The sequence below is a fragment of the Hydra vulgaris genome, chromosome 06, assembly GCF_038396675.1.
Source record: "Hydra vulgaris chromosome 06, alternate assembly HydraT2T_AEP".
NCBI lineage: Eukaryota > Metazoa > Cnidaria > Hydrozoa > Anthoathecata > Hydridae > Hydra > Hydra vulgaris.
The window spans coordinates 51,733,630-51,753,769 of NC_088925.1; the positions used below are offsets into that span (position 1 = coordinate 51,733,630).

General features: G+C 29.4%; 1 protein-coding gene across 1 annotated transcript; it reads right to left on the reverse strand.

Moving 5' to 3' along the window:
- Nucleotides 1–18,833: 18,833 nt before the first annotated feature.
- On the reverse strand, nucleotides 18,834–19,436 carry LOC136081488 (protein GVQW3-like). Its single transcript, XM_065798806.1, has one exon. It carries the CDS (start codon nucleotides 19,434–19,436, stop codon nucleotides 18,834–18,836), a length of 603 nt encoding a protein of 200 aa, XP_065654878.1.
- Between the last annotated feature and the right edge of the window lie 704 nt (nucleotides 19,437–20,140).

Below are 20,140 nucleotides of genomic sequence, written 5' to 3' on the forward strand. Positions count from 1 at the left end.
ATATGATTCCCCCAGCTTTTTATAAGCTCTTCGAACATGGTGTGCAGATATCTGAGGCATTAGAATTGTCAATTGGTTACTACTCTGAAGAGTCACTACAGCCTCTGAATAAAGAAATTCGCAAAGCTAGATATATCAAATATCATCAATAATATCAAACAATTGTTTCAAAAAATGCAAGTTTAAATATTTTTTTATATAATATTATATCCAAAGATATTGTTGTCTTGGCACAGGAACAGCTACAAATAGTCATTAAGGACTAATCCAAAGTAGTATCCATTATTGACCAACAATTTTGCGTACAGAAGTACTACTCAAGCGCTGAGTTGGCAGAGATAGGATTTTAACCTTTATCGTACAACAGTCGGGGTTTTAACTTAAGTTTTAGCCACATTAAAATTAGGTTTTCTTTTTTTGTTTTCTTGAAAGAAAAATTAGATAAGATAAATATTTATTTTGTATTTAATATATTTTAATATTATTATAATATTTAAATGTATTTTGATATTTTGAATATAATTTTTTTTTTAATTAGTAAATGTTTTGGTTGAAGAACCTAATTTTTTTAAATTGAGTCAGTCTTTGTGCGCGTAAAAGACTTTAACACGTATACGCGTGTGTAGTGCACGCCTTAGGCATAGATAAAATTTATATTAAAAATATATGGTATTCTATTTTATGGTATTTTGGATCAAGGAATCTGATTTTTTCATTTAAATCACATTTTGCTCGCGTAAATGACACTTACACGCGTAGGCGCGTTGTACGCGTCATAGATATGCGTAAAAGTTATTTTAAACAGCAAATTTAAATTTTTTGACCCAAAATAGTATTGATGTATCATGTATGTATGATCTATCACATGTTTATATATGGTAGTTATTTAATATTTGCCATTTTTTTACATTTCTGACTCACTGTGCGTCGCATGAAAATTATAAGGCTCTATATGCTTTTTTTTATGTTGCGAGTACTTGACTTTTGATATTTAATTATTAAAATGTTTTAATGCTGTTATAATATATAATTATTTATAGTTATAAAATATAAGTTTATGTTACTTATGTTTCCTTATTAAAAATATATTATTATTTATATCATTATTTGAGTTGTTTACTTTTATTAATAATTATTAAAACTTTAATTGTTAAATTCTTTTATTAAAATAAAAGGTAGATAAAACCCTATAATTAAGGATAGATAACAAGTTAGGTTATGTTGTTATGCTTATAACAACATAATCTATTACTAACATTCATAATGTTAGTATTATTATTTTATTATTTTAAAACACAGCAAGACTTTTTAGTCTTGAAAAGCTGGTTTTATAAAATTTTAAATGGTTATAATATTTGAACGCTGAGGGTTAATACTAGGAAACTTAAAATTTATCGATGAATATAAGTCTAGTTGAGAATAGTACAAAAAATATTTTATCAAATTTTTCACGTTTGGGGGAGGGGGATAAAGTTTAAGGGCTTTTTCGTTCCCAGCCTCCAACGATTGCAATTTTTTTGCAAAGCATCATTGTTTGACATAGGTATAAACATACAAATGTTTGGAGTTTGCTCCATGTCTAGGAAGTTAGCAGAATTTTTTTGCTGTTATCTCAAACACCAAAAATTCTTGATCCGACACTGCATATAAATAATATATCTAATAAGATTGATATATTTAAAGTTATATAATTTTGAACATAAAAATAATGTATTAAATAAAAACAAAAAATTAAGTTGACTTACTATGAATATTGGGAGGTAGAACCTTATAATTTTCATGTACCAATATGCTATTTTGTAAAATGCCAGTTTCATATTACTTAATAAAAAATGCATTACTTAATAAAATATACATTTGAATATTTTATAAGAATTATTTTATAAAATTATGGAAATATACTTTGCTAACATTTTGCTATATATCTCTTTTTTATATAACGAAATATCAAGCCACAACCAAAACAAACATAAATAATGCATGTTTAATCAGATGCAAATTATCAAGAAGTCTCATATATCATTAGCATTACTAATTCATCAAAGTGGTGGAAGTATGTATGTGTAAGTACCTATATTCAACTATTATATATCCATGTAAATATGTAATATGTTTATATGTTTATGCTAAAATACAAAACAAATATATTTAATTCTGTTACAAGTTTACTATAACGCCGTGCAAACGTAAAATATAACGTTAAATCAACTTAAAATACAACATTTCCATAATGTAAAATACGACATTGTGCCAACATAAAATACAACGTTGAATTAACGTAAAACACATACGTTTTATCAACATATGTGTGCTAGCTAGAGAGTATAACAAACTCTTGTTAAATTCTCTCAATATTAAAAATAGGAGAACCCTATTATTCTAACGAATTTATTATTCTAACTTTCATGAACAGATGCTATAGTCATTTCTCATTTGTGAATGTTGAATCTACTACTTCATCTGGTAAGAAGTTTCATTTGTTTGCAATTCTGTTGTTGAAAAAAATTCTGTAGTCTTTGACCGCAGTTTTTTATTAGTTCTCTAACAAAATATTCCGTGTCCGCAGCGGCGGATCGAGGTTTAGCTTCTTTGGGGAGTCATGGGAATGAGTAGGGGCGACAAGAGTTGGAGGTAGCACATTACCCCTAGAAATGGATTTTTTGGATGGATTTGTAATAAATATATTTTATCGATGCTTTTATGTGCCTTTTATTATAACTATTAAGTACGTCTAAGACAATCTAAAGTTTGAGTGTGCTAAGTTTACTTTGGTTAACTTAGCAAACTCAAACTGATAATTATTATTATGATAAATATTATAACTATTAAGTACGACTAAGACACTAAACAATCTAAAGTTTGAGTGTGCTAAGTTTACTTTGGTTAACTTAGCAAACTCAAACTGATAATTATTATTATGATAAATATTATAACTATTAAGTACGACTAAGACACTAAACAATCTAAAGTTTGAGTGTGCTAAGTTTACTTTGGTTAACTTAGCAAACTCAAACTGATAATTATTATTATGATAAATATTATAACTATTAAGTACGACTAAGACACTAAACAATCTAAAGTTTGAGTGTGCTAAGTTTACTTTGGTTAACTTAGCAAACTCAAACTGATAATTATTATTATGATAAATATTATAACTATTAAGTACGACTAAGACACTAAACAATCTAAAGTTTGAGTGTGCTAAGTTTACTTTGGTTAACTTAGCAAACTCAAACTGATAATTAGGTTACTCTCAATTATCGTTAAATAAAAAATTAAAAGATATATTTACACAATACATATTACTGAAAGCAAGCCTTAAGAAAGAAATTTACTCTCCTGCTAGTTTAAACAATTTTTTTTCTACGATAACATCATAAGGACAAGTGACATGCAAAAGGCGTTGTATAGACGTCATACGGAGGTCTGTGGCCGTTGGGTTGAAGCAAAATGATTGTCAATGCTCTCAGCAAGCTCAGATTCAATTAAAATTAATGTCAAAACAAAAAGACATTGTTTTGTCATTGTTTAGTCTACTGAATTTTGATCTTTAGTCTACTGAAACTTCTCTCATCATATACATATGCAAAAGAAAGAGTCAAGTTGATTTTGTAGAGTATAGACAAGTTAGGAAAAAATGATGCCATCTATTTCTCTATTGAGAATGGATGTACGTCGTTCATTTATAGTTCATTCGTCACTGCTGGAGATATTGATGCATACATATCTTTGAAAGAGGGCCGGCGCGAGTAGGTTTTAAGTGGGGAGGGAATGCGGTATGGGTTTTTGCAAAAAACATTTTAAAAATATAAAAACAAATCTGAATTGCTCCACAATGTTGAAATCAGTTAATTAAAAATTTTTTGTTTTTCTCCTTTTTACATTTGTTATAATACACCAAGTCACAGTGTTTTGATACTATGTTAAAAATCCATTGAATGTGTACATTAAAATTATAAGTGATATTTTCTTAGAACAAAACGTTTCTGTTTTGTTTTCTGCCACAGACAAATTTGTAAATGGTTTGTAGTTACCTGGTTTTCTATTTCCATTTAAATAAATGCAAAATTTTGATATGAGTAATTTATACTTTAGGGGGCGCCAGTTGACTGACTTTAGAAGCACGGCGGAGGAGGGGGCTGCTTACCCCCTTCCCCCCCCCCTCCCTATGCTGAATCCGCCCCTGTGTGTCCGTCTCTTGCTGTTAAATATACTTGTTTTTTGTGCGAAAGTATTTTATGAAAACTATGCTCAAGTTTAATCTTTTGAATAAAATCGCTTTTAATTTGTCTTAAAATTAGTGATGTTAAACCTAAACGAGTGCATTGTTCTTCATAAGCAAAATATTTTATTTCGGGAATCTTAGCAGCTCTTTTCAATTTTTTCGAGATCTTTAAAGTCACTCTTTAAATATGGATTCCTTACAGATATTTAAAATTTTATTTGTGATCTATAGACTACAACTGTAATTATCATTCATCAACAAAGTTAGTAAATCTGCTCTATAGTTTTTTTAGGTTTTTATATGGTTTGCTTTAGAGCGGATTTACTAACTTTGTTTTTTGGTTTTAAATTATTTGAAATTTGGATACCAAGATTGAGTTCTCATTAAATTTTACATAACACAGAAGGTTTTTTGTTTACATTTCAAATTTATTTAATGTTTGGATTTCCGCAACTGATATGCATAATTTTGCATTTAACTATCTTATTAGCCATGTCATTTTAATGTCCACTTTATCAATATTTTATTGTAATTTTGTTGCATCGGATATCACATTAATTTTATCGTTTCTAAAAAGTATTTTTGTGTTGTCTGCGTGCAACATTGAATTGTATGGTCTCAGGTTTTATAATTTATAAATTTAATACTCAAAATAGGCTTTAAAACAGATCTTTGGGGATTCAGGTTTAGACTCACTAGTAGCAGTTATCTTTTTAGATTCATTTTCTCCCATTAAAGCTCTTTTTTTTCTATTAGACTATAATGACCGTATTCATCTAAGTAGCTGGTTAAAAACAACGTGTTTTCTAAGTTTTTATGCTAATTTCTTATGGGATACTATATCAAAGGCTATTTGACTAATAGGAAGCAGTATATAGTATATGATGAAGGAAAACTAATTATGAGACAATTAAATATGATTTTACTCAAGGATCAATTTTAGCACCACTTCTATTTCTTATTTATATAAACGATTTAAAATTTTTTTTACCATTTTAAATACAATTTTGTTTGCAGATGATACAAGCTTGTTTTATTCTAATAAAGATATCAATATATTATTTCAAACAGTAAACAAAGAACTAGACAAACTAACCCAATGGTTTAAATCAAACAAAGTAACTAAACAAAATACACTTTATTCCATCGTCAACATAAAAAATCAGATATTCTCTTAGAACTTCCGGACCTTTTTATTAATAATAATTCCGGACCTTTTTATTAATAAAGATAGAACAATCAATAAAGTTTTTAGGCGTGTTTCTAGACGAAATGGTAACCTGCAAGAGGGAACATATAGGTGTAGCTGAAGATAAAATATCGAAAAATTTAGGTATAAGGTACAAAGTTGAGCAGTTATTAAATCAATCTTGTTTAAAAACATTTACTATTCTTTTATTCATTGCAACTTAAGTTATGCGAACATTGCTTGGTGCAGCACTAACGCGACGAAAATAAAAAAATTGCTTAGCAAACAAAAAACAGGCTGTAAGGATAGTTTCAAACGTATATCGATTCTCACACACACAAACGATATTTAATGAACTCAATATCCTAAATGTATATAAGCTAAACCTCTATCATGTTCTTATTTTCATGTTCAATCTTGATAAAAATATATTACCAATCTTATTTCATAAATTTTTTGAAAAAGTAAATCACATATACCCAACTAGATTTTTAAAATACAACTACATTCAATCCAAAACTTATTATTCCGCAATTAAAATCTCTATTGTAAACCGAGGACCGAAGTTGTAGAGCGGAATATTAAATAATGTGCTGAAAACTAATTATTCTCTAAACCAATTCAAAACAAAACTTAAGCAATTACTTTCGTTAAATGAAAATGAATTAAATTTCTTTTAATAAATTTAAATTAGAAGTCAATAACTAATAGTTAATTAGTTAATTAATTACTTTTGATTATTAATACAGAATTAAAAAACATATGTACTTAGATTTTATTATTTTAAATGATAATTATCTTTTTGAGATATTTATTTTTATTTTTGCGTTGTTTATTAATCCTTTACTATTACTTTTTACTGTTTATTTACTTTTACTCAATCGGCGATAAAAAGTATTATAAATTTTATTAAATAAGTTAAGCTATAAATTGCTTTAACAAGAAAATGTGTTATAAAATCATATCTTCTTATTTTTTCAAACCAATTCTTAAATGTTATTTTTGTCATTTTAATATGTTATTAAATTTTGTTTCTTTTATTTTACAAAACAATTCTTAAATCTTATTCTTTGAAAAACTATAAATTCTAAAAGCTAAGCGATGTATTTACATTTTCTTTTATATTATTAATTCAGAGATATACATTGAAACTATATTTTATTGTTAAACTATATTATATCTAGTAATGACACATTTTTTGGGGCTTGGTGATAAGACTAAATTTGTTTTCTTCTAGCCCCGGTCATGTAATTATTTTTTATAATTTACGACTGTAAAATATTTTTTTATTGGCACAAAAAAAAAAAAAAAAAAAAGGCCTTCGCATAATCCAAAAGTATAATATAGATCCAAGATTTCTCGAACGCAATTTTTGTTATACAATTCATACTCTCGAGCAAGTTCGTTGAATTTTTTTATAAAAACCATGTTGATGATTAGACATAAAACCTTTAATAAATCTTTATTAAATCAGGAAAGACATTATTTACTTCTTGACAAAATTTTCTAAAACTTTGCACGGATGTTATACTAATTGATCTATAATTTGCAGCATCAACAATCCTACCAATTTTTAATATCAGTCTAGTGCTACTCTTTTTTATTATTAATATTTTGTTGTTTAATCTTGATTCTTTATTCGAGCATAATTTTATTATTATAAAAAAACATTAAAAACCAAGCATTGCATAATTTATAAGTAAGAAGAACCGTTTAAATTATTCTAGAGTGGTTTGCTTTTTATTAACAATATCTAAAAATATTTCCAACTAGGACGCGCAGCTTCGACGCGTACAATGCGCGTCTACGCGTTTATGCGCTCGTTTAAGTATACTATACGCGTACAAAATAATTTTTATTAAGTTTTAGAATCTTTAAGACAAACACATTATCTTGATACGTTACTCTACTTGATTTTTTTACAAAAATGATTTTTAAAGAATGTTGACACAGAAAAAAACTGTATTTTATTACATTTATTTTATTATTTACATTACAATTAACTTATTAACTTTGTCTGGTAATGGTTTTCCTTAATAACTCTTTTTTTCTAAAAGATATGCTTGATACTTCTGGATCTAATCTTACTAGAAGGTAGTGCATCTTATTCATCATAGTGTTTAATCTTGATATTTTTACCGTTTTTTAAGTCTAAAGTTTTTTATCTGTTTATTCAAACTCTCCAGTGCATCTTCCAAATATAACCCGATTAGAAAAAGTAGTTTATATGATATAGAAGAACTATGCAGTAGCAGTTTATGTACAGTAGGAGGGATAACATACCCGTCGTACAAACTCACTATACATTTAGCTGTTTTAGTGCAGTATAAATCTAGTTCATCGATACTAATAGGATATCCACAAAATATGGTTATGAAAATATTATGCAATCTTTTACTTATATCACAATCAACTTTAGTATTTTCCAAAAAACCTTCTTTTGGCAGTGTTGCCATCATTGATTTTGCCAAAACCAGCTTCAGGCATGTTAACATATAGGCTTAACCGTTCTCTGAACAGTAACTGAATCTCTTTCTTTCTTAAGTTTACAGATAAACTCTCAATTGTTTTTGGTTTATATTTTTAATTTTCATTTTATAACTCAAATAATAATAATAAGCCTTTAATAAGCCTTGGATAAAGTGATTGGAATAAATTCCAATCACTTTATCCAAGGGTTATTAAAGGCTGACTCATTTTCAGCTTTTGTTTTTACTAAATCAATATTGTTCATTTTGTTGGGTTTTGCATTACACACATTGCAGGATTGAGTGGACTTTTTGTCTGTAAGTACATTAACTACTTTATTATCAAACATTGTAAGATCAATCATATAGTTGATATTAAAGGTCATCATATTTCCTGCAATATTAAAAACTTTGCAAAACGTCCTTAAGGTATTTATTTCATTTTTTACATCTGATTATTCTTCTCTGGATATTATTGGACTCTCTTTTTATATTGTAGATGAAGAAGTCTGCAAAATCGACAACTCGAAGGATTTTCATTTTTCTAAATTTTGCTATCTAATAAATAAAGACACAAAAGCTGTACTGAAAAGATTTTCTACATGCATAAGTTTTTTTAAAGTTTTTTTTTAAAAACTTAAGCATTTAAACAAAACAGAATTAATAGACAAATATATTTTACTAATTCTATTTACAAGCTGAGAGGGAACTTAAAAAGTTTTTTATTTCATTGCAGAAATTTCAAAAAAACCTATATTTTCAGGATAGGATTTAAAATTTTCCACTTAAATATTGTGTAAGGTAGGATAAATATGCACATTATGTACAAAAGCTGAGTTTCTGATCACTTAATATTGTTTATCGCTGAGATCAATGTTCATTTTTATGCATGAGCTCTCTCTATACTCATATCAATGGAAAAGGTTTTATAAAAAGTGTCAACTTTTTTGATCTCAAAAACATTAGACATTTTATTTTTTAAAACAGAGGCTTTTTTTTTCTCCAGAAATTTTTGCACTTTTGCAGAAGCTAAAGATAGAGCTTCTATATAAAAGAACTAGCTACTGAACATATGATGTTCAGTGGCTAGTTCTATTATCTTTTTTCTTTTGATTTGCTCTCCAAGAACACTCCATTGTTTATAAGGCCTTCCAGAATCAAAGTGGCTATTTGTATTGGTCATAAGATTTCTTTCAAGCCAATGATACTCTTTTTCTTTAAATGTATCATAATTTTGGCCACATTGTTTTACTTTTTCCTTTACCTTTGAAATAAATATAACTAAAGCAACCTTTACTATCTTTTAATTTTCTATGCGAATTTCTTCATTATTTTTTATTTTGTTAAGTAAATCCATCCATAATCTTAATTTATCCACTCCTAATTCACGTATATTCGGGATAAGATCTAATCTTTTCATTGTTATTGTTTTTAAGAACCATCAATATAATAAAGTCTTCAATATATTATATAGAAATATTTTTAATTACTATATATAATTTTTACTTTGTACTGTTTAAAATTTTATGTTATTTTTACATTAACAATTATCACATTAGATTTCCTGTAATTATATTATATTACTAAGTTACTTTTATATTACAGAAGATGCAATAAATATTTATAAATAATATAAATTTATAAATATTATAACAATAATTATATACAATAAATATAATAACAAACTTCTATATAGTAGGCTTGTAGGAACAAAAGCTATGTTTGGGGGGGGGGGGGCAGTACTACCCCAATATACTTTTATTTAATTTTTTTTATTTATTCAGTCAATTTCTTCAAAATTATTTATTTGAAAAATTATTCGGGAACTAATCCCCCTGCTGCCCCCCTTCTCCCATTTGCTACGGGCCTGTATAGTATATAATGACAAAAGCACGTTTCTTGAAATTATTTTTAATATTAATAATTTAAATACCATATTAGAACAACTCAAATTAGTAAAAACTCAAATTCAAGTTTCCCGTCATTTTCATTTGTTTTGGTATAATAAAATACTTTAAAAATGGCGGAGAACAAGGATTTTATGGGTTCATTAATATTTGAGACACAGGTAATCCCTTTATATTCTAAAAGTTGAAATGCTAATTAACTGGAAAAAATATATATATTCTTAGAACTCGATTGAACATTTTTTTAGCTGATATATAAACCAAAAAATGCAATTATTTGTTACTTTTTTTTTTCCTTTAGATTTAAACATACTTCCCAGCAGAATTCTATCAGGAATGCTGGGGTGTTTACGGAGAAGAACTTACCATTCTTATGAACGCTAGTGCCTTCGAAGTAAATAACGAGCTGTCATGATCCTGGAGAACGGCGCTGATAAGTCTCCTTCCTAATGACAGAGACCTAATGCAGAACTCGCGGCCTATATCTCTGATCTGCGCGGACTACAAAATAGCCACAAAAGCCCTCGTCTTGAGGCTATCAAAGGTACTCAATATTATCCTCGGATCATTGCAAACGTGCTCAGTACCGGGAAGAAATATATTCTCGAACATTTGTCCGGTTAGAGACCTAATGCAATAAACTAACAAGAAAAATATTGATAGTGTATTGATTACAATTGGCCAGGAAAAAGCCTTTGATAAAATAGACAGGAATTCCCTCGTCAAAACACTTACAAAATTTAGTTTAGGCAAAAAATCTATTACCGCCATAGAAGAATCAATGAAAAACACGCAATCCCTCATTTTAAATAACGGCTACATGAGAAAGACGTTATCAGACATCAGAAACAATCATGATGTGGATGGCATTCATCTACCAGGAAAAAAAAGTTGAAGGTCTCACAATACGCTGATGACACCACGATGTTCTTGAGGAACCCTAAGTCTAACTAAAGAAACCCATTAGTTATCATTTTCAAAGTTCTTAGTGGAGATCCCAAAAAGTTGAAACGTTTCTGTGAGGAAATCTTTCTCTAACTTGGACTCCTTATCAAGGCTGCTATATCCAGTTCAGAGAAGAAAATTTAATTATTTTTTTGTATTTTAAATTAAGTTTGATGATTTTAGTCTTGATGCCCTGAAATCGCAAATTCCCTATTAATTATCAAAAAAAACAATAATTTTTGATATCAAGCAAGAATTTTTAGTATTTGTACAAACACCACTTTTTTAAACAAGATCCTCGGATTTTGATTTTAACTTGCAACCAACTCGCGAAAGATAAACTAATGATTAACCCAACGTCTAAGACCCTAAGTTCGAAAGCGTTTTAAAAACGCAAGACGATTTTGAGGAAGCCTCAGGTTTAAACATTAACAAAAATAAAACAAAAGGCATTGCGTTGGGTGGTTTTAATCACATCCACTACGAAAGCACAGCCAGAGTGTTAAATCAAAAATGTTTTAACGTTAACTGGTGCAACGCTACAGGCTTTAAAATTCTAGGGATAACCTTCCACACCGACCTAGCTTACACCGCTAGCGTGAATTGGAAGAAAGCTTTAGAAAAAAAAAAAAAAACTTTAAATACAGAAATATATCTCTGAGATGTATCTCAGATATATATTTCTGTATTTAAAGTTTTTGTAAAAGAGATGTAAGGGTGTATTTGTAAACACTCTTGCCCTCTCAAAGGTATGGTTTGTGGCCATCAGCTTCCCAATCAACGAAAAAATTTCAAAACAAATAAAGATATATCCGCGTACCTCTGGCAAAGCGAATACGCGCAACCATTAAAATATGACATCTTAAACATACCCATTGATAGAGGAGGACTAGGCATTCTTGACACAAAAATGCAGTGCTTAGCCATCAGATAATGTTTTTAAATAAGATAGTAAGGACTACTTGGGGCACCTAAATAAAGTTAGCAATCTCTTAGGAGACAATATGATTAAATTAAAGATCTTCCTTTTTAGCGTCCGTGGCGCAGTGGTTAGAGCGCTTGCTTTAGAAGCAGGATATCCAGGTTTGAAACTAACTCTGGATATGTTTTCGCGTCACGGTAAGGAAGGAGGTGTGAACTTCCTAGTTAAATGCACTTCCGCGGTGCTCTGTGACAAGACCGTTAGGTCCTCTTGGGGCGCCTATATAACAAAATAATATATGACGACATAACCAGTAATGTTTTCATATATTATATGTATTACCATATATTACAAGTAATGTCGTCATACATTTGGATATGACGACATTACTAGTAATGCAGCTATGCTATGGATAGCTATATATGTTATGGATGGTATTAGTAAATCATTATTTTATTTAATAGCATTTTCATTTGAGAATAGTATATTTCCTGATAAATTAAAATCATTCAAAATTCACTCAGTTTTTAAAAATGGTGATAGTTCTTCTGTTTGCAACTACCGCCCTATATTACTACTCCCTGTCTATTCAAAAATATTTGAAAGTGTAATTTTTAAGAGAACTTATGATTACACGACATAAAATACGCTTTTATACAAAAATCAATTTGGATTTCAGAGATACCGCTTTTCTGAACATGCTATTATTGAACTTTCCAATAAAATATCTATGTCCTTTGATAAAGAGGAACAAGTACTAGGAATATTTATTGATCTCTCTAAGGCATTCGATATCGATGTTCACGGAATTTTGCTTTCAAAGTTAAAGCATTTCGGCATTAAAGGCCTAACATATAAGTGGGGTTTAAAGTTATCTTTTTTAAAAGAAAACAGTTTGTTGTCCTGGAGGAGTCAGAAGCTTTAATTCTTATTGTAAAGGGGTTCTATGAAAAGATTGTGGTGACACCAGTCATCCGTATCTTCTTTGAGCCCCTATCTGTTTTATATATATTCTTATTGTAAGGTAAAAATTTCATATTGGTTAGCTGCCGAATTATGGACAACAATGATAAGATATGTTTTTTTTTAAAGTTATTAATTTAAAAAAAATATTTAGTTATTAAGAAGTACTTGTTAATTGTGATAAATTAGAAAATGAAGTACGTACTTTTAAATTGAACTCTCCCCCTTTCCATACGCTTTCGTACGCTATTTGAAGATCCCCAACTTCCCCCTATGAGCGTACGTACTTTATGGACGACCACTTAGCTGTTCGTCAATACCCCACTCTCCTCTAAGTTTTTAGATATTTAAGTGTTAATGGTCTTTATGTGGGCTGCCTAAGAAACATTTTTGTCAATGGCCATTCCAATAAATTTAATTATTTGAGTTCGTCTAATTTTTTGCAATTGATACTTAGTGAGAGAAGAATTGATGAAAGAGCATATTTTTGTTGCTTTGAGTAAAATAATATATAATTTGTTTTTTGTACGTCTAATAGTTAGAAACATTTATTTCGTCATTTATAAACATTTTACAACGATCTTGTTGTACAATTTTTATCAAAAATATTTAAATAAAAAATAAAAAAATTAATAACGACAATATATTTAGGTGAATTAAAATTATGGATCGAGCACCTCGTTAAGCATTTATGATTAATTTTCAGAAATCGGTTATTAAAGAATTTTTGAAGCATGTCATTTTGATATTTAAACATGAATAACAAGTTTTGGAACACGTTTAACTCATAGACATTGAGAGCTTTTATTTCCCGGAGTCACGGCTTGGAGTTGGCGTATTTATGCACATTACATATAATTCTACTGGCTTGTATTTGCTTAATATATATATATTTTTTAATGCTGAACGGCAAGTACTTGCCCAAGTAATATTACAATAGCTTATTTTCAACTAACGTAATATGATTTTTCCAATTGAGATGTTCATCAAATATTATTCCTAAAATTTTAAGTGATGAAACTCTGTTTACTATTTTGTTATTTATTATTAGCTAAGGAAGTTGCAGAGGCAAGTCATCGGATTTAGATTAGTTTTACTGATATTCAAAGAGAGTTTGTTTGATTTAAACCAGTCATTTAGGTTTTCCAGCTCACGATTTACAGTAAAGAAAATTGTTTTTATATTGGAATGGGTATAAAAAAGATTAGTTTCATCAGCAAAAAGAACAATACTAAGCATGTTTGAAGATAGGTAAACATCATTTACGTAAACCAGAAATAGTAAGGGTCCAAGAATAGATCATTGAGGAACTCCGCAGCTTATTGTTAATGATAACTTAAAGCTCTGAACCATGTTTTAAGTTGTTGAAGGTCAAAGTTGTCTCTATCAAAATGGTCGTCGATAGACGTAAAATAATAAAACAGATTTGTATCATCTGCAAACAAATTAAAATTTATGAAAGCTTTAAGAAGATTACTAATGTAAATAAGGAATAACAAAGGGTCAATAATTGATTCTTGGGTGACACTATATATTAAAATTTAAGAGTTTTAAATTAGAGACACCGTCAATTATAATACATTGTTGTCTATTATTTAAATAAATAGAGAACTATTTAATGATTTTGTTTTTTGTACTATATTTTATCATTTTGGGCAGAGCTTTATGATTGATAGTATTGAAAGCTTTTGTAAAACCAATAAAGACTTCCAATACAAACTTCTCTTTATCAAAAAATGAGCTGATGTTGTTTATGAGGTATAAGATTGCATGTTCCGTTAAATGATTTGTTAGAAAACCGTACTAATATTTACTTAAAATTTTAATTTCTGCTAGATATTTTTGTTTGTAGCAGATTATTCTTTGCATAACCTTGGAAAATAATTAAAGAATTGAGAAAGGCTTATAATTGGTTAGGAATGTCGTGTCTCTAGTTTTAAATATTGGTAAAACTTTCACTATTTTTAATTTGCCTTGAACAACTCCTAGTTGTCTGGGAGTTGTTCCAGGTAATTTGTCCAAGTAAGTGAGCAAGTATAGTCAGTAAAATATTAAACAACTTGCTTGAATCATTTCTTTGCTAGGTTGTAGGTAGGTAGGTGATGCTAGGTTTGGGCCAATATTTATAAAAAAATTGTTAAGATTTTCTTTATATGTATACTCAATTTCATTTTCCTTGATTCTAGAGGATTAAGTTCTAGACTTTAATTTAGTTTTACCAATAATTTTGTTCGTGTATTTTTCAATACTACCATTATTTTTTCTGATTTGTTTATTGAGGTTGAGTTTTGTGCAAGTAAAAATCTATTTTAAATATTCCTGTTTTTAGAAATGTATTTTGAAATGGGCTTGTCAATATATTACATATGGCAAAAATTGAAGTTAAAGTAGGTTTTATTAATGAGAATATACCGTGAAAATTATCAAAAAAGATTTTTTTGTTGACGTGGTGTTCGTTGTATTTTAAACAGCCTATGGTCACGTCTCATAAACAAAATAAACTTTTTTATTTTTGGTTTTAATAAAAATCTAGTTTAAATAATTAAAAAATTTAATTGAGAATTTAAATTGGAAAAACAGATGCGGTAGTTCTGAAGTCGCAGTGTTGTAGCTCGCCTTATAAGCGAGAATTTACGAGTTCGATCCCCATCACAATCCAGGTACCGCGCTCAACTTATTTCTCCACGCAGTGGCCTTGTTCGTCAAGGTTCGTGTTTTAGAGTTATAGAGTTACGAGTGTCTGTAATACATATTTTTTTGGTTAAAAACCCGCATAGAAAATTTCTTTCTCAACAGCTGGTTGTCTATACAAGGCCGGAAGAAGGATACTTGATGTTTCAAGTACTTTCGCAAATTGCAAAATATTTTCTGCATCTTCCCTAACTGTGAGGGCAAAGAATTAATATAATAAGTTTTTTTTACTTTCATATACTAACTTTAAACTCATCACCGGGTTTTTAATTTCATCTAATAACCTTTTACTGTTCAAAACTTATGAGTTTCCACCTTTCCCAAATTGAGGGGTTGTTCTTAAAAAAGAAATTCTTCCGCCGAACCTTTTATAAATAGCATTGATGATAATGTTTTAAGTAACTAATAAAAATTATTTTAACAAATAAGCACTGACTGTATGTTTTGTTTACATGGAGATCATTAGGTTAAATAAAGTCCACAGAGTTGTGAACATATAGGTATAAACAATTCACATTGTAACACTAATGCTGACGATGTCATTCTTAGTTATAGGTATGCAAAGGATCATTAAGATTTTATATAAAAATGATTTAAGATTTTTATATAAAAATGGTTAAGTAAAAATAATAAACTACCTTTGCACATAAATTTAATATTGGCAGTTAAATTTTTTAAATTTGAACTCTATGACTCAAAACAAGATTTTGATTTTTCAAAAAATGGAGACCAGTAATCACACTGATTTAGGGAGAAATGTAAGAAAGTGCTGCTACATATTATTATTATTAACTTTTATTTCGCATTTTATTATTATTAACTTTTATTATGTATATATATGTATATATATATATTTTATTATTATTAACTTTTATTATGTATATGTATATGTATATGTATATGTATGTATATATATATATATATATATATATATATATATATATATATATATATATATATATATATATATATATATATATATATATATATATGTATATATATGTACTTTTATAATCAGTCAGGGACTCAAAGAAGGTAAGGATGATTTAGGGAAAACATACAACTGAATGCTGCTTTATTGACTGAGAGTTTGGTTTGGGGCAAGAAGTATAAATCAGTCGATGTAGCAGCACTCTCTTACATTTCTCCTTAAATCAGTTTGATACCATTGATGGTTTCCATTTTTTTGAAAAATCAACACCTCATTTTGAGTTATAGTAATAAATAATAAATTTTAAAAATTTTAAATGTTTGTTAGATGAAGTCAACCGTGATTAAAAAATAATTTATTACAGTAGCTTTGTGTGAGCGCATTTTCCATCAATGGTGCTCAAACCACGGCCAATCCCAGCATCGCACATTTGATGAACTGAAAAATAATTCGATAACACAAAATTAATTTTTTTCATTAGTTTAAACCAGGTTTCTGTAAAAAATCTTTTAATTACGGTTAAATTCATCCAATAAACATTTGGTTCTAGGAAAATATCCCCCGCAAAAAATAAAATTTTTCAAAAAATATTGCTTTGAAATTGATAGATTGCCTGCCCAAACCAAAACTCTCAGTCAATGTAACGGTGCTCCTTGCATGCTCTATCTATTTGTCAATGATGTAGTAAAAAAAAACAGCTATTACACTGATATATCGTTTATTTTATGCGCTGTAAAAAAAAATTTAGGGGGATTTTTTCATGCTACCAAACATTTTTATTAATTTTATTTAGGTGCCCCCAAGAAGTCCTTACGTTCTTATCACAGAGCACTGCGAATGAGCATTTAACTGGAAGTTTACGCCTCCTTCCTAACCCATGGCGCAAAACTTTCGCAGAGGTAGGATTTGAACCTCAAATCCTTTGTTTCTGAGGCAAGTGCTCACTGCGCCACGGCTGCTCAAACATTTAAAGTTTTTAAAATTTATTAGTATCACTAAGGATGGCATTTTTCAGCATTAATATCATACAAGAAATTGTTTATACCTATATTTCAAAATGTTATAATAAAACTAGAAAAATAAACTAATGTAAATAAAAATAAGCGTCGTCTAAAAGAAATAAAAAATATTTAATTTTTTTTTGAAGTCCAATCGCGAACGATAAATTCATCTTAATATATATAAAGGGCAATGTGTGTGTGCTTGTTTGTTCTCTATAGAAATCCGAACCGCCGGACCGATCTCGATGAAATTTGGCAGCTAAGAACCTTCTCCCCCTCTTTTTCCTTGAGGGGGAGAAGGTTCTTAGCTGGGTTTTGACCCCGTACCCCGACCCCCGGGGTCAAGGGGGCCTGAAAATGGGCCCCCCTGACCCCGGGGTTAGGGGGGACCATTTTTGTGTACAGATATCAGGTAAGCCAGTTTAAATATTGGCCCGGGCAACGCCGGGTAACTCCAGCTATCTTATCTTCTTATCTTATCTTAATCTTCTTAATATATATAAAGGGCAATGTGTGTTTGTTTGTTTGTTCTCTATAGAAATCCACCGATCTCGATGAAATTTGGCATGGGGGTAGTCCTCGAGGGGGAGAAGGTTCTTAGCTGGGTTTTGACCCCGTACCCCGGGGTCAGGGGGGACCATTTTTGTGTACAGATATCAGGTAAGCCAGTTTAAATATTGGCCCGGGCAACGGGCCAATATTTAAACTGGCAGATCTGGATCAGTTTTATTTAGGGGTGTACCGAGATGGAAATTTTAAATTCCGGGCGGAACCGGATTTGTTAACTAAATTACGGCAATTGTTGACAAGAATTATACTTCTGTAATTTTTTACCTTCAAGATTAAAAGTGAATGCCTGCACTTCAGCATCGCGGATAAATAATATATATTTATAAATATATATTATTTATAATATATATATATATTATTTATAATATATATATATTATTTATAATATATATATATTATTTATAATATATATATATTATTTATAATATATTAATAGATATATATTATTTATAATATATTAATAGATATATATTATTTATATATATATATATATATATATATATATAAATATATATACATATATATATATATATACTACTGTGATCAAAAAGTAAGGTGAATTTTTTTATAAAATGAAAAATCTTTATTTATTTTCCCAAATCTGTATCGTCCCCCTCAAAATAATCCCCCCCGGCCCCAATGCACTTTTGCCAACGTTTTTTCCAGTCTTCGAAGCATGCCGAAAAGTCCTCGCTAGGGATAGCCTTCAATGCGTGTGCCGATTCACGTTGGATCTCTTCAATGGACTCAAAACGATGGGAACAGCCAGAAGTCACACGGTGCTAAGTCGGGCGAATACGGTGGTTGTGGAGCAACATGGGTAGAGTTTTTGGCGAAAAACTCACGAAGAACCAGTGCTGTGTGCGAAGGCGCATTATCGTGGTGCAAAATCCAAGAGTTATTGGCCCATAATTCCGGTCTCTTTTTGCGAATAGCTTCACGCAAACGTCGCATAACGCTTAAATAATTTTCCTTGTTGACAGTTTGGCCAGTTGGAAGGAATTCGTAGTGCACGACACCACTAATCAAAGAAAACAGTCAACATGACCTTGATTTTTGAGCGACTTTGACGTGGTTGCTTCGGTCTCGGCTCGCCTTTTTCACGGTATTCACTCAATTGGTCGGTTGTTTCAGGGTCGTATGCGTAGACCCAAGTCTCATCGCCAGTAATAATTTGTTTGTAGACGTCTTGATAGTCAGAAAGCATTGCTTCACACGTTTTAACGCGACGCTCTTTTTCAAAGAAATTGAGAAATTTGGGCACCAAACGTGATTTAAGTCTTCTGAGGCCCAAATGATCCTTCAAAATCGCTTGCACCGACCTAAATGATATTCCAACCATGTCAACAAGGTCTCGAATGGTTAACCGACGATTTGCAAGCACCAATTCTTTGATTTTGTTGATGTGGCGATCATCAATCGAAGTCGATGGTCGTCCGGAGCGTTCCAAGTCATCACCACGTTCTCGGCCTTCTTTGAAGTCTTTGTACCACTTGTAAACATTTTTTTGAGACATAGTTTCTTCACCGAAGGCCTTTTGCAACATTCGATACGTTTCAGCAGCAGAAATATCATTCCGCAAACAAAATTTAATAGCACTTCTTTGCTCAACAAAATTAGACATCGTGAAAATCGCCGAATGCACTTTTGGTACTTCAGAAACAAGCGTAAACAAAAAAAAATAATTATGAGTTTGACATGTAATTTGGCGCAAATGTTTATGACATTCCTACCAACTTAAAAATAAAAAAGATTGGACGATTCGAATAAGGCGGGAAGTTTAAATTAAAAATTCATCTTACTTTTTGATCACAGTAATATATATTATACAATTATAGTATATATATATATATATATATATATATATATATATATATATATATATATATATATATATATATATATATATATATATATATATATATATATATATATATATATATATATATATATATATATATATATATATATATATATATACACACACACACACACAACCTACTTTATTAATTTGATTTTCGTTTAATTCAAATCTAATATGTCGTTTTAATAATTTTATGCATTGAATTAGCTTAAAATTGAAATATTTACTGTATAGACATACTATATTTTTAAACTATTTTAAGTATTATTTTATGAAACTGTTCTCAGAGGTAGGTAACATTTTCAATGAAAAAAGAGCTAGTTTGTTGTCTAAAACTAGATAGCAACTCATTTTACACCACAATATTCCTAAACTTTTAGAAATCCTTACATAATTGATTTTTGCAAATAAAATTACATTGTGTTAGTTTAGAAATTTGTATTTTTTACCTAGGTTTACATATG

Excerpts from the sequence above, each read along its gene's own strand:
- LOC136081488 (XM_065798806.1), bottom strand. The coding sequence starts at position 19,436 with ATGTCTAATTTTGTTGAGCAAAGAAGTGCTATTAAATTTTGTTTGCGG.